Source organism: Pinus tabuliformis, chromosome 2_2, assembly GCF_031772625.1.
Source record: "Pinus tabuliformis cultivar Carrire ecotype Pingquan chromosome 2_2, CPIR1, whole genome shotgun sequence".
In the NCBI taxonomy this organism is placed as follows: Eukaryota; Viridiplantae; Streptophyta; class Pinopsida; order Pinales; family Pinaceae; genus Pinus; species Pinus tabuliformis.
Window position 1 is genome coordinate 569,391,717 of NC_142300.1, and position 16,083 is coordinate 569,407,799.

At 37.0% G+C, this 16,083-nt stretch overlaps 1 protein-coding gene across 2 annotated transcripts; it reads right to left on the bottom strand.

Moving 5' to 3' along the window:
- Positions 1-13,082: 13,082 nt before the first annotated feature.
- Positions 13,083-16,083, bottom strand: LOC149193944 (UDP-glycosyltransferase 86A1-like). Of its 2 annotated transcripts, none has more exons than XM_089407082.1 (2): positions 15,559-16,083; positions 13,083-14,202 (listed from the first exon to the last, which is right to left on the bottom strand). In XM_089407082.1, exons 1-2 carry the CDS (start codon positions 16,049-16,051, stop codon positions 13,286-13,288), a joined length of 1,410 nt encoding a protein of 469 aa, XP_089263208.1. In that variant the 5' UTR covers positions 16,052-16,083; the 3' UTR covers positions 13,083-13,285. The 2 variants fall into 2 exon arrangements, with proteins under 2 accessions (XP_089263208.1, XP_089263207.1); XM_089407081.1 differs by having other exon boundaries at positions 13,083-14,211.

Here is a 16,083-nt window from a genome sequence, read left to right on the forward strand (position 1 = left end):
TTTTCTTGTATGCGCTATGTCTGGTTAGGACCAGATAGCGAGATCTGGTAAAAAAAAAAGCCAGAGAATCTGCAGCCAAGAGGGCCTGCAAGTGCTTGAGGGTGGAAGATAGTGAAGAGTCTTCCTACGGACGGGTGGATTGACAAGCATTACAAGTAGGTTTGCAAAGAAGCAGGTATGGCCTACTATGTATATATTTATTTACTGAGATGTCTCTTGTATTGTCTTGTGCGAAGAAGATATATTGTTCTGTGCTAAGAAGATATATTGTTCTGTGCTAAGAAGATAGATACAATGGAAAACATTTGACTGTTATTCTTTAATAGAAAATGAGAAAAGAACATTAGCTGCTGTAGTATAGACAGAGACCGAACACACTTGCATTCTGAAGAAACGAACATTAAACCCTTGCATTCCTCATTTGGAAATAACAATAGAAAAACAGAATAATCAGGTCATTGCTACTTCAGCGATAGCAAGAAATACGAACAGAGGTAATGCTGTAAACCCTCTACTTACTGTACATGTCGAAGAAAAGAATTGGAATTCTATACGAACAGAAAGAATCGAAAAAGAAATGAACAGACATTCTTTGCAAAAAATTGTATTAGGCACCTAAAGGCATAACATATATTCATAAGGTGGGACTGGTATGTTCCGCAAACCAAATGTATATAGATAAACTGTTTCATTATTCGAATAAAGTAAAGAAACATATATATATGTTAAACCCCGGTCAGGAGGACCGTGAGAATCTCAGAGAGTGAGAACAGAACCACACTGTAACATTCGCATGCGCGGATTAAATACACAGATATACGCATTCACGATTAATAACTCAAACAAAAAGTAGGCATGCCGAGGAATGCATGGTAACCGTGGTTACATGCATTCTCAGCCAAGCTTTCTAGTAAACCCTCACACAGAATAAGTTATTCTAGCTGGGCTGAAGCTTGTGCTAGCCAGCAAGGGCGCCATAGTCGAAACATAACAATAAGAATTCATCATTAAACGGAAATACAATAACATAAAATTTTACTCAGCGGAAAAATAATATTGTAAGACAAACTTGAAACTGTAAATAAAATCCATCTGAGGAGACGGTTAATCAAATAGAAACATTATGAACAAAATCGAACTTACGGGGTTACCCGCATCTTATATATATAATATCTTAACAAGTTTAAGCCAGAATCAAACTATAGTTCAGTCCACGACCACAGTCTGCAAAGAGAATAAGCCTCATGGCTAAAGACTAGATATACATGCTAAATAACTCAAGATTAAATAATCGAAGCTCAGCACGCAGTGCTTCCCGACAGTGGTGTTCCGCCTAAGCAGGGCAAGAAACCTGACTGTTGTCCAGAAAGAGCCCTGGACTTGTGCAGGGACCGAACCTGAATAGATAATGACTGTTATCCCTGCTCAAGGGAGGAAGGGTTCAGTCATTGCTTCGAATGAAGTGAATGTAGGAATTCACGACAGTATTTAACATACCTGGTAATGGGCTGTCGGCAAAGTGTAGAAACCCCGTGCCTTCAATGTTCGGCGATGAGCCATTTACCTGAAAACACCATTCTTTAATAGATTTAGAACCTGTGAAAGATATGAAAGGTCTGTAACAAATAAAAAGGGAAAATTATTACAGCATATTACCAGATTGGAATCGCTGAAGCGATGTAAACCGTAACTGTAAGCGGGGAAAAAGACCCATCGAACACCATAGCCGCATACCTGAATCGAAGCACGGTATTGACGGCAGCTGAAAGGTTTGCGAAATACACCCAATGTTACAGAGCTGCAGCGACACAACTCATGCACAAATGAAAATTAGAATCCGACAGAAGGGGAGACCTGTCATTAAATATCCTATTTCCTTTTACCGTTTCGTGGCATTCTCCCATCCATCGATTTGCCATGAGCCCTGATCGCCGTTCGATAGCCGGTGGGCATCGAAAACCTTTGGGCGCGAAAACAACATTACCCGAGGTGTCAGGCCGTAAACACTTGGAGCACTGGGTGCACATGGCCGAATGCCATCGAGCCGATTATCCTCCCAGATGGACGACGCTGGTTTGGACAACTGGTTCCCGATGCCGAGGCCGGACAAGTATAATAAAACTCAGAAACTTCGGGATATGAAATCCGAGTGGTGTAGCTGTTGCCATTAATACGTTATCGCAATCTGTGCAATGAATATGAATCGAAACATACATGGTAGCGGAACCTTTACAATGGTTTATGTAAAATGAACGTGAATATATGGCTTTATAACCTTTATGCAAATGAAAAATATATGTACAGGTTATCATTAAATGCATACGAGTATATGTATATCCACATATGTGTAGAGATTAAACTTTAAATCATGCCGCAGTATTGTATTTACATGAATATTAACGTGGAGAGATTGCATAGTCATCACAAGGTAATTAATACCGTGAACCATTTAATTTTTTTTTTTTTTACTTAGTATGAGAGTGTGACAAATTGGTATCAAAGCCCAGGTTTACAACTCTGTGACCTTTGGGAAAATTTCGAGTTATGCAGCAATATAAATATACAGTGTCATGACAAAAGTTGAGTGTGCTAAAAACAAATTATATCTGTTTAATGAGTTATTCTTAAGCAGGTAGCAGCAGAATGAGGAGAGCAAGTAGCGCTCCCCATGGAAATTTGGATCAACCTGATAACATGAGACAACCTCAGGGAAATCCTGAGCTTTGGGTGCAACTGGGAGCAGAAGGCTGCAATGTTGATTCGACATTAATGAGGATAGTTCAGGAACTAAAGGATGAAATGGCCCGGTTGCGTGCAGATAACGCAAGATTAAATGTGGAACAGGAGAGGATTTTGAAAAGTTTATCCGATAAGCAACATCAACAACAGTCACATCCGAGGCCTGAACAGCCACGAATAACAGATGAACACAGCTATCACACTGAACAAGAGGAAGCAGAGGACAGAGCAGAGACGCGAGGAGAGAAGTCTGTCAATGCTTCTGAATATCAGACTCCAAAAAGACCACGGATGGAACTACAAGGGGAGTTTCGGAAGATTAAACCACCTCAATTCGATGGGGAATCAGAAGAAGCTACAGAGGCATGGCTAATTAATATGAATAAGTATTTTCAAGTATACGAATATGATCATCATCTTAAAGCAAGATTGGCTATATTCCAGCTACAGGCCAAAGCCACACTATGGTGGGAGGAGGTCAAGATGGTGTGGGGAGTGAATGAGCAGGATGTGACCTGGGAAATGTTTTAAAGACATTTCAAGGAGAAGTACCTGACATAACGCTTTTACGATGAAAAAGCGCGAGAATTCCATGATCTGCGGCTTGGACAGCAGACCATTGACGAGTTCGTAACTAAATTCACATCCCTGCTTCGTTACGTGCCATATATTCGTGAGGAGAAGGCTAAGGTACAAAGGTTTGTTAGTAGCCTACCTCTGGCAATGCGAGAAAGAATAGAGTTTGATAATCCGAAGACGATGGATTAAGCCATTCGGAAGGCAAGGCTATGTTATCAGCAAAACAAATCAAAAGGAGAAAATTCTGGGAAGCGTTGGACAGATAAGCGGGGCAGCAGAATGCCTATGGGAAGTAAGGGAGCTCGCAGCAGCTTTCAAAAAGGATTTTCGAAAGGAGCCAATACTAGAAATCCAACCAAAAATCAGAACAGATTCAAGCCTCCTGCAGAATCCAAATATAATGAACAACAAGTTAGATTGGACAATGAAGGCTCAGCTAGACCACCTGTTCAGTGTTGGGGTTGTGGCGGACCCCATTATATTAAAAATTGCCCTCATCGGAAGGACAGCGATCAGTTGTCCCAGATCTATGAAGCTTCAACAGTAGGAGATGTGGCTCGATCTATGCCCAGAATAAATGCAGCACTGGAGGATCGACAAGCTGATTACCAGCCAACGATGATAGAGTTTGAAGGTAAGATCTTTGATCGAACTGTTTCTATTTTAGTAGATCCAGGAGCTACTTTAAGCTATGTAAGTCCCAAAGTTGTGGAAAGCTATGGTTTGCAAACCACTAAATTTAAAAGCCCTTGGCTAGTACAGCTGGCCACTGGGGCCAAAAGACGAGTACTAACTAAAGTCAGCAACTGTCCATTAAGGTTAGCTGGCCAAACAATAACAACTGAATTAAACGTACTCCCTCTTGGTTCCTATGATGTGCTAATAGGAATGGATTGGTTGGAACGGCGATGGTCTGTAATTAATTGTAAAACGAAAACAGTCTCTTACCGAGATGAACTGGGTATGGGAAAAGAGATTCAAGGCATCCAGAAACCAGTACAGATCCGGCCGATCACGGCCTCACAGCTGGTTAAATGTATCCGAAAGAAATGCCAGATTTATGCAGTACAAGTGGGGTATGCAGATTCTGTGGATAAGATTGCAACTGTTGAGAATATACCGGTAGTGCAGGATTTTGCAGATGTATTTCCTGAAGAAATTCCAGGGCTGCCGCCCAAAAGGGATTTAGACTTCACCATTGAGCTAATACCCGGAGCAGCCCCAGTGTCCCGGGCACCCTATCGGATGAGTGTGCCGGAGTTAACTGAGTTAAAAATGCAACTGCAAGAGCTGCTGGAAAAGAAGTATATCCGTCCCAGTGTCTCTCCTTGGGGAGCTCCTGTGCTATTTGTGAGGAAAAAAGATGGGACTCTGCGGATGTGCATAGACTATAGACAGCTGAACAAACTGACAGTTAAAAACAAATATCCACTACCCCGCATTGATGAGCTGTTTGATCAGGTAAAGGGGGCGACAATCTTCTCAAAGATCGATTTAAGATCGGGTTACCATCAAATCCGAATTAAAGATGACGACATAGCCAAGACAACTTTTCGTACTCGTTATGGACACTACGAGTTTGTGGTACTGCCTTTTGGACTAACTAATGCACCCGCGACATTCATGTGTTTGATGAATAGTGTATTTCATCAATACCTAGATAAATTGTATTGATCTTCATTGATGACATACTTATATACTCCCGGAATATCAAGGAGCATGAGGAACATCTGAGGATAGTGTTACAAACATTACGGGAGCGTCAGTTATATGGTAAATTTAGCAAATGTGATTTTTACAAAGAACAGATCCAGTATTTGGGCCACATTATTACGAAGGAGGGTATAGCTGTAGACCCCGAAAAGATCAAAACTATAATGGAATGGCCAACACCCAAAGATGTAGCAGATATTCGATCCTTCATGGGGCTAGCTGGATATTATCGACGGTTTGTAGAAGGTTTTTCCAGAGTTGCCTACCCTATCACCTCCTTGCAAAATAAGGGAAAAATATTTAAATGGACAGCAGACTGTCAACGGAGTTTTGAACAGCTCAAACATTTACTCACCACTGCACCTGTGTTGTGTGTGGCAGATCCCGAAAAGGAGTATGTAGTCTGCACAGATGCTAGTAAGGAGGGCGTGGGTGGAGTGCTAATGCAGGAAGGTAAAGTAATTGCATATGAATCCAGAAAGTTAAAAGAACATGAGCAGAAATATTCTGCCTATGATCTGGAATTAACCGCGGTAATTCATGCATTAAAGATGTGGCGCCATTATTTAGTGGGGAGAAAATTTTTACTGATGACGGATCACCACAGCTTGACTAGTTACTTTAGTCAACCAACTTTAAACGCAAGACAAGCAAGATGGGTGGACTTTTTGGGAAATTTCGATTTTGAAATTAAACACTTAAAGGGAAAAGAAAACAGAGTAGCGGATGCACTGAGCCGAAAGGTGCACTGCATCTATGAAATTGGTATTAGTCAAGGATGGTCCACCCTTGACAAGGAAATTGACGAGGCTGCTGCACAAGATCAGAATTACTTGCAAAAGAAGCAGTTGGTACAGAATTCAGATACCCGCTTAATTCAACAAGGGTACACCTTGAATGCAGCCGGAATTTTGTGCTATCAGAAGAAGATTTATGTACCCAATCAGAGCGGTATTAAAGAAAAGATTCTGGATGAATATCATAAGAGTCCTTATGCAGGACATCCTGGTTACCAGAAATTAATCACCTCGCTAAGGAAGGAGTACTGCTGGCCAGGCATGAAAAAGGATGTGATAGAATACCTGGCACGCTGTTTAGAGTGTCAACAGGTGAAGGCTGAACACCAGCACCCTGCAGGATTACTACAGCCATTGCCCATACCAGAATGGAAATGGGAGACCATAACCATGGACTTTATTACCGGGTTGCCGAAATCCAAAAAGAACAATGATTCTATAATGGTGGTAGTGGATAAACTCAGCAAGTCAGCTCACTTCATACCAGTTCAATCCACTTATCGTGCAGCTCAAATCGCAAACATTTTCATGCAGAATATATTTAAACTTCATGGGCTGCCGAAAGTAATAATATCTGACCGTGATGTTAAGTTTACCTCAGTTTTTTGGAGGACCTTATTTGAAGGTCTAGGAACTCAATTGAACTTCAGCACCGCATATCATCCGCAAACTGACGGACAGACTGAGCGGGTGAATCAAGTAGTGGAAGACATGCTGAGGTCTTATGTGATGCAGCAACCTACACGATGGGAGGAGTATTTACACCTAGTGGAATTCGCTTATAACAATGGTTATCATGCATCTTTGAGGATGAGCCCATTCGAAGTGCTTTACGGCCGGAAATGCCGCACACCCTCCAGTTGGGGTGGACCGGAGGACAAATTTTTGCTGGGCCCTGAGATGTTGGAAGAAATGGAAGTCATGGTGAAAAAAGTTCGAGCTAATCTAAAGATGGCTCAGGACAGGCAGAAGAGTTTTGCAGACCGGAAGAGAACATTTAAAGAGTACCAAGTGGGTGAGCATGTGTACATCAGGATACGAGCGAGAAAAAGTACCCTTCAATGGAATGGTTGTGCCAAATTGGCACCGCGTTTTTGTGGACCATTCCAAATTCTGGCACGGGTAGGGCCGGTAGCTTACTAGCTCGCCCTGCCCAGCCATATTCGGGTTCATAATGTCTTCCATGTATCAGTTTTAAAGAGATATGTTTATGACCCTAGGCATATAATAAGTTGGCAGGACATTCAGGTAAGGGAAGACTGTTAATTATGTAAACTAAAATAGAATACTAGTAAGCAGCTAATCTGATTATTATGTGTTTCAGGTGGAACCGGAAGGAGAGTTCCTGGTCGAACCAGTGAACATATTAGATCGGAGAAGAGTCGAGCTGCGGAGAAAGGTCATCAGCCAGGTTAAAGTGCAGTGGCAGCACTTCGGGCCTGATGAGGCCACCTGGGAGAATGAACAGGTTATGAGGGATACTTATCCCAGATTGTTTTTGAATGAGCAACAACATCGGGACGATGTAGGCTTTCAGGAGGGGGAGATGTAACATCCCTCGTGAAAAGTTAATGTTGGTAAATAGTAAAAGTAATTTTGAACAAAGACCTTATTTGAAATATATATAACTCTGTTGCTAGTGTTTGATAATTAAAGAATTGTGTTAACATTATTTGATTTGAAATATGATTAATCATGACCAATAACTGTGGAGGCAGTTAAAAATAAAACCCTAACTACCTTCAGGAGGTAGTTGAGTCCCCAGAGGAAAAGGGGAAGGATTTGCCAAGTCTGGTAAGGATCAGATGGCAGGAATGAGGTTATGCTATGTCTGGTTATGATCAGATGGCATAGGAAAAAGGAAGGATTTTCCTGTATGCGCTATGTCTGGTTAGGACCAGATAGCGAGATCTGGTAAAAAAAAAAACCAGAGAATCTGCAGCCAAGAGGGCCTGCAAGTGCTTGGGGGTGGAAGATAGTGAAGAGTCTTCCTACGGACGGGTGGATTGACAAGCATTACAAGTAGGTTTGCAAAGAAGCAGGTATGGCCTACTATGTATATATTTATTTACTGAGATGTCTCTTGTATTGTCTTGTGCGAAGAAGATATATTGTTCTGTGCTAAGAAGATATATTGTTCTGTGCTAAGAAGATAGATACAGTGGAAAACATTTGACTGTTATTCTTTAATAGAAAATGAGAAAAGAACATTAGCTGCTGTAGTATAGACAGAGACCGAACACACTTGCATTCTGAAGAAACGAACATTAAACCCTTGCATTCCTCATTTGGAAATAACAATAGAAAAACAGAATAATCAGGTCATTGCTACTTCAGCGATAGCAAGAAATACGAACAGAGGTAATGCTGTAAACCCTCTACTTACTGTACATGTCGAAGAAAAGAATTGGAATTCTATACGAACAGAAAGAATCGAAAAAGAAATGAACAGACATTCTTTGCAGAAAATTGTATTAGGCACCTAAAGGCATAACATATATTCATAAGGTGGGACTGGTATGTTCCGCAAACCAAATGTATATAGATAAACTGTTTCATTATTCGAACAAAGTAAAGAAACATATATATATGTTAAACCCCGGTCAGGAGGACCATGAGAATCTCAGAGAGTGAGAACAGAACCACACTGTAACATTCGCATGCGCGGATTAAATACACAGATATACGCATTCACGATTAATAACTCAAACAAAAAGTAGGCATGCCGAGGAATGCATGGTAACCGTGGTTACATGCATTCTCAGCCGAGCTTTCTAGTAAACCCTCACACAGAATAAGTTATTCTAGCTGGGCTGAAGCTTGTGCTAGCCAGCAAGGGCGCCATAGTCGAAACATAACAATAAGAATTCATCATTAAACGGAAATACAATAACAGAAAATTTTACTAAGCGGAAAATTAATATTGTAAGACAAACTTGAAACTGTAAATAAAACCCATCTGAGGAGACGGTTAATCAAAGAGAAATATTATGAACAAAATCGAGCTTACGGGGTTACTCGCATCTTATACATGTGATATCTCAACAAGTTTAATCCAGAATCAAAACCATAGTTCAGTCAACGACCACTGTCTGCAAAGAGAACAAGCCTCATGGCTAAAAACTAGATTTACATGCTAAATAACTCAAGATTAAATAATCAAAGTTCAGCACGCAGTGCTTCCCGACAGAGGTGTTCCGCCTAAGCAGGGCAAGAAACCTGACTGTTGTCCAGAAAGAGCCCTGGACTTGTGCAGGGACCGAACCTGAATAGATAATGACTGTTATCCCTGCTCAAGGGAGGAAGGGTTCAGTCATTGCTTCGAATGAAGTGAATGTAGGAATTCACGACAGTATTTAACATACCTGGTAATGGGCTGTCGGCAAAGTGTAGAAACCCCGTGCCTTCAATGTTCGGCGATGAGCCATTTACCTGAAAACACCATTCTTTAATAGATTTAGAACCTGTGAAAGATATGAAAGGTCTGTAACAAATAAAAAGGGAAAATTATTACAGCATATTACCAGATTGGAATCGCTGAAGCGATGTAAACCGTAACTGTAAGCGGGGAAAAAGACCCATCGAACACCATAGCCGCATACCTGAATCGAAGCACGGTATTGACGGCAGCTGAAAGGTTTGCGAAATACACCCAATGTTACAGAGCTGCAGCGACACAACTCATGCACAAATGAAAATTAGAATCCGACAGAAGGGGAGACCTGTCATTAAATATCCTATTTCCTTTTACCGTTTCGTGGCATTCTCCCATCCATCGATTTGCCATGAGCCCTGATCGCCGTTCGATAGCCGGTGGGCATCGAAAGCCTTTGGGCGCGAAAACAACATTACCCGAGGTGTCAGGCCGTAAACACTTGGAGCACCGGGCGCACATGGCCGAATGCCATCGAGCCGATTATCCTCCCAGATGGACGACGCTGGTTTGGACAACTGGTTCCCGATGCCGAGGCCGGACAAGTATAATAAAACTCAGAAACTTCGGGATATGAAATCCGAGTGGTGTAGCTGTTGCCATTAATACGTTATCGCAATCTGTGCAATGAATATGAATCGAAACATACATGGTAGCGGAACCTTTACAATGGTTTATGTAAAATGAACGTGAATATATGGCTTTATAACCTTTATGCAAATGAGAAATATATGTACAGGTTATTATTAAATGCATACGAGTATATGTATATCCACATATGTGTAGAGATTAAACTTTAAATCATGCCGCAGTATTGTATTTACATGAATATTAACGTGGAGAGATTGCATAGTCTTCACAAGGTAATTAATACCGTGAACCATTTAAAAAAAAAAAATTTTACTTAGTATGAGAGTGTGACAATGTCAATTTGGGTGTATGTAAATATTTTTAATAAGCATTTTTGGGTTTTTTGTTTTGTCTCAGGGCTCTTACTACTACCATAGGCATTTACAGTTTATTATATCTAGTTTCCCATGTGGAAGCCGATTAAAAGACAACCAGTAATGACTTAAGTAATTTTTTTGTTACTAATAGAATTTCTTAACTTATAAGAAAATTTGTATAAAAATTAATATTGGAAAAGAATATTAACTTATGAATTGAAAATCACGAAAAAGAAGTAAAAAACTAACTTCAAACTTTTCTTTTCACTTGAGGCAACTTAATTACTTCTATGATTATAGATAAAAATTATAATATCAAAAAGATAAATTTCCTTTTTGTTTTACCATATAAAAGATTTGTACGCCATTCAAAATAACTTATCAAAAAAATAGGAAATATTAAATTTTTTAGATTAAATGCTAAAGTAATAAAGATTTATAATAAAATAATTTCGATATTTAAAAATAATAAATATTATTAAAAAAAAACTAATTCTAATAATTGTTGTCCTATATCATCAATTTTTAGTATTTCTATGGCCATGGTAGAAAATTTCTTGAAGAAAGTAGGTTAGGCAAACGTGATATTGGCGAGTGATCACCCTATTTTTTTTTTTTATCTAAATGATATTACCCATTTATGTAGATATCCTCTAACCTAGAAATCAAATACCTGGTATCTTTTTGATATGACAATAGCGATATGGAAGAAATTCATTGTTATAAATATATGGGAATTAATACTAACCCAAATTAAAAACAAGGTCTTTTTTGGATTCCTATTACCTTAAAGATCGTGATAGTTAGCGTGTAATATCTTTATTAAAAGCTCAAATTATATACTATTTTATGGAAATTAAATTTAAATAAAAAATTAAGAATCGCTTCTTTCAACGGTCTACATTTGAAAAAATCTACTTAAAATGTTTATGTCCTACATTTTTATTATTGAAAAGAATGAAAATTGAATTTGCTAACTCTCATAACATTTGAAACACATTCTCAAGAAAAAGTATTTTTAATTCTGCTGGTCACAATTACGTCATATATTATTTTCTCACGCGATGTTTTAGGGTTTGTTCAATTCCCAAATCTACTATATAATTAGTAAAAATTATTTTCATTTTAATAATATAAACGGTTGGAGTTTAATTTAATTTTTTATTTTTTATTTTTAATATAGAAATTTTGGCTATATTTTGAAAAAATGTGGCATGGATTTTTGTAGATGCAAATAAAAGTTGTCAAACTTCATAATTTTAGGTGTCTTGGAAGTTTTTTATGGCGTTGAATCTATTTCCACTATAAAAAACGTGATTTTTTGAATTATTTGATATTTTGAAAATTTTTTGCCTGGATTCCAGCCACTTTTGGCTGTCCAGACAATTCCTTTACCTCGGTAAATGACTCGATATAAATTTGATTATATTTTTAAAATATTTATAATTCTAAAATATTTTTTATTAAAAATAAATATTTTTTTTGTAGAAATGAATTAAGATAATTAGAAAAAATGTTTATAAACATTTTCATATATAAATGATTCATCATGTATTATATATTATTAAATAATATTGTTATATTTTTTCATTTTTTTAAAAGGAAAAGCATATTTTTGATATTCTATATAAAATAAAAAATATAGTAAAATTTAAATATATTATAGATGTTAAATGTATCTTAAAACTTAACTAAATCATATTTGAATAAGATCAAACAAATTCAAGGATAAAATTCACAATACAATACCATTAGACACTTGTAAGATGGAAAGTAACCCAACATGTAATAGCAAAGGTTCTTTGTCTACATATCTCTATGGCATTATTTTCCTTATATGTATAAAGAACTTGTACATCATCATATTGCCTTTGTCGCTGAGAGATTTTCCTTTCCCTGAATTCTATATAAAAAATCTTTAAGTCAACTCTTCCATTAAACCCATCCATAAAGACATCTGAATCCTTGTACAATTTAAATACTTGTACCAATTTCCAAAAAAAATCCTCATATCATACCACACGCCAAGAAATTTAGGTATAAAATTTATGCTTTAAAAATGAGTTTTAGGTTACTTAAATTTAACCATATATAAAAATGGGGGAGGTTACTTAAATTTAACCATATATAAAAATGGTGGTGGTTTTCTTTTTATGTAATTAACCTTATTTTTAAACTTCGAAAATTATAGAATAGAGTAAATAATTTATTAAATTGTGAAGATCATAGATAAGAATCTATATATATTTAGTTATATAATGATTGTTTTATTTATCCCCGATTAACCTTCAACGCTTCAAGATACATTTATAGTTAAGGTATTTTATAATTTAATTTTAATTATTTAAAATAATAGTTTTTATAGTTTAATATATATATATATATATAAATTTTTTAATATGGATTTTTAAATTATATAATATATATATATATATTTTTAATTTATTTGATAAATTTATTTTTTTGATATTATCACAAAAGTATACATATATAATTATTTATTCAAAATTATATATAATAAATTAATGTATAACATTTAAAAATTTAGAAAAGTACAATTAAAATATTTTAATATTTAATATTTATTTTAAAGAGAAAAACTAAAAATAAAATTTATAGAGTATGATGTATTCATTTGATTCCGCTTTTCCATTTAGTTTATATATAAACATATATAAATATTCAATATGCGATTTCATACAGCTCTACATTTAATATATATGTACAGAATATATAAGTAATCTAAAAAAAGAGAAATTTGCCCAATAGAGAAAGAAAAAATTAACAAATGATGCGTGCTAATGACACGATCTCAGAAACTTTAGGGGCCAAATTTATATCAAAACATTATTCAGACAAAGGTTAGATCAAAAGTAATGATATGGCAAAATCTTAATATCCAAATTTACATAAAAACTTTATCGCAAGAAAGGTTACATTTTCTGAAACACGGTCAACCACATACCACATTTTACATAAAAACTTTATCGCAAGAAAGGTTACATTTTCTGAAACACAGTCAACCACATACCACATTTTAGCATCAGCCCCTGAATACATCTATAGCCTATTTCACACTAGGCGAGCATAATTTTGTCAACCAATTCCTCCACAAAATTGTCCAAGTTTCCAGCAGAGGATCCGCCTTCAATGGTTGCCTTCGTAGCTACACGCTTGAATCGCTTCATATTCTTCCTAACCTTCTTACCTTCTCCTCCCCGCATCAAGGCTTCCACGTTCCTCGCAATTTCTTTGCGCCCAATTGTTTCTCCTTGGATTCCGGAATGCCGTACCTTCATGGCGATTCCCATCTCGTCCGATACGAGCTTGCAGTTGGTGTACTGATCGGCATGAAGCGGAAAGCCCAACAGCGGAACGCCATTGCAGAGACCTTGCAAGATCGAATTCCAGTCACAGGGCGTGAAGAACCCCCCGACGGAACGATGCGATAGCAATGCCAGATGATGATGACGAGACCAGTTAGAAGCGACGACACCCTTATCTTTGATCTGATCAAGAAAACCAGCTGGCAAAATCTCTGATAACGACGCATCAGAATTGAGAGTCTCAGGAGGCAGTACCCAGAAGAAGGGAATTCTACTTTCAAGCAAGCCGACGGCTATTTCTTCGATTTGGCTTTCGGAAACACGGGCACGTTCACCTAACGAAACGTAGATGACTGAGTGTCGCGGTTTCGAATCCAACCACCTTTCCATATCGGAGTCCAGAGCTTCATGGCTATCAAAATACCCAGATGGCAACAGCGGACCCACAGAGCAGAGAGGCGTAGTAGTCTGCATCGAATATTGTATTTCTTCTCTTTCCAGTTCATAGACTGAATTTGTGAGGACCCAGTCTGCTTCGCGAACGCATTGGAAAGACAAAAATATAATATGGAGCATCAAGTCTGACATCTCTGTTGCCTGGAGAAAAGATGGGAGATCAGTTGGACTCATCGCTGGGACTCCCGGAATGTAATCGATGCAGTTATCATCTGCTTCAACTGTACAGAAAAAGAATTCACCATAAACGGAAAAAAGCTGAAAAGAAAAGTGACTAAACCCTTGGCTCCATCAATATTTTAACAGTGGCAAAAAATCTGACCGCTTACTATTCCAAAATAGATTGTTTCAGTCTGTCTCACAGTATTTATTGCATCTAGACTTGTAAATGAAATGAAAAAGGGTGCAGCTGATAAACTGAAAAATTGAATTTAAATAAAAGGAAAAGCTTTCACTGTATAGAAAAAGAAATCACAATAAACTGAATAAAGCTTGGAAAAAGAAAAAAGTGAGTGAACCCTTGGATCAATATCATGAAAAGTGCCCTCAAAAACCTGATTGATTAGTTTTATAATAACTTGTAAGAATAGATTTGTTTCAGAGTTTATCTCACCGTCCTTATTGATAAATAGAAAAATTAAATTGATAAAACGAAAAATTGAAGTTCAATTTTACAAAAGAGAAAATCAACCATAGCAATAAATTAATATAGGTTTCCACAGAGTTTAAAATGAATATAGATTCATAGGTTCCCACGGATTTTGAAATTAATATAGATTCGAAGATAAATCTAGTTAAAATTGGAAACTTCAAATTTTCTAACAAAATAAACACTGAAATTTTCCGAAAACTTAGATATTCTAAACATAACTAACAACAAAATGATATGATTAATCGAAAACTTACAATCTATTAACCCTTATCATAAAAATCTTAAATCTATTAATATAAATCTATTTAAACTTGGAATTTGGTTCCCAGTTTTATGTCTATAACCAATCAAAGCTTTGTTTCTTTTGATGCCACTAAGGACTTATTAGATTTAGGATTCAAAACAATTTATATTTACCGTAAATTGATCTCAGTTTCTTTTCAAACAATACAATATAAAATCATTTTTCTACTCACATTTATCAGTTTCTGAATTTTTAAAATTTTATAATAAGAAACCATGATCACTTTTCCTGGAGTATTGAAAAAACCTCTCCCACGAACCTAAAATTTTGATTGATAAGTGAACAGAGCAAGAAACTCCTACCAACGTTTAAAAAAAATAAATTGATTTATATGTGAACAGAGAATGAAACTAAAATATAGAAACAGAATTTAATGGACTGTAAGTTGTATGGTTGGGATGGTTTGTCTATAAGGCGATTATCTATCTTAATTTCTTGAAATAACATGTAAATAACCGATTATGTATCTTGATTCTATCTTGATTCCCTGAAATAACGGGTAAATATTGTTATACTATACCATCAATCTAAACCATATTTAAAAAGTAATTATAAACAAAAGAAATGGGGTTTAATGGCAGTCTAATGAAAGTATTTAGGATTGAGTCTTACCGTGGGTTTTAGAGGGGAAATGGCCTTTGGAAATGAGCATATCTGAGTGATAATATATTATATACGATGCAGCGGACTGAGTCCACAATGAGATGAGAGGAACGTTGAATTTCTTGGCAATGAGCACCGTCCATGGCAGAAACGAATCTGCAATGATGCAGGAAATTTGATTGTCCTCCTGTGTGTTCAGCCTCTCGATTACTTCGTCCACTGGCTGCATCATTGTGTTGAAAGTAAACTGTAAAAATCTTTCGTTGTACAAAGACCTATCAAAATCCATGGCCAAGTTATCTGAAATCTCTGCACAGCGAACGTCTAAACCAGTTGTTTGAACAACATTGTTGATGTATGCTTGTGAATCAGATGATCCCTCAGTGGAAACAAAGGTGATAACCAAACCCCTGGAGGCCAACTTGATACAGAGATCGGCCATAGAAAAGCTATGGGACTCCAAGGGGTAAGGAATAGCTAGAGCATGGATCCGGAGAGACATCTTGATTGTGGTGTATACGCTACGCTGCTCCT

Excerpts from the sequence above, each read along its gene's own strand:
- LOC149193944 (XM_089407081.1), bottom strand. The coding sequence starts at position 16,051 with ATGTCTCTCCGGATCCATGCTCTAGCTATTCCTTACCCCTTGGAGTCC. Across the intron at positions 14,212-15,558 it reads TTTCCCCTCTAAAACCCACG|TTGAAGCAGATGATAACTGC; the intron begins GTAAGACTCAAT and ends TTTTCTGTACAG.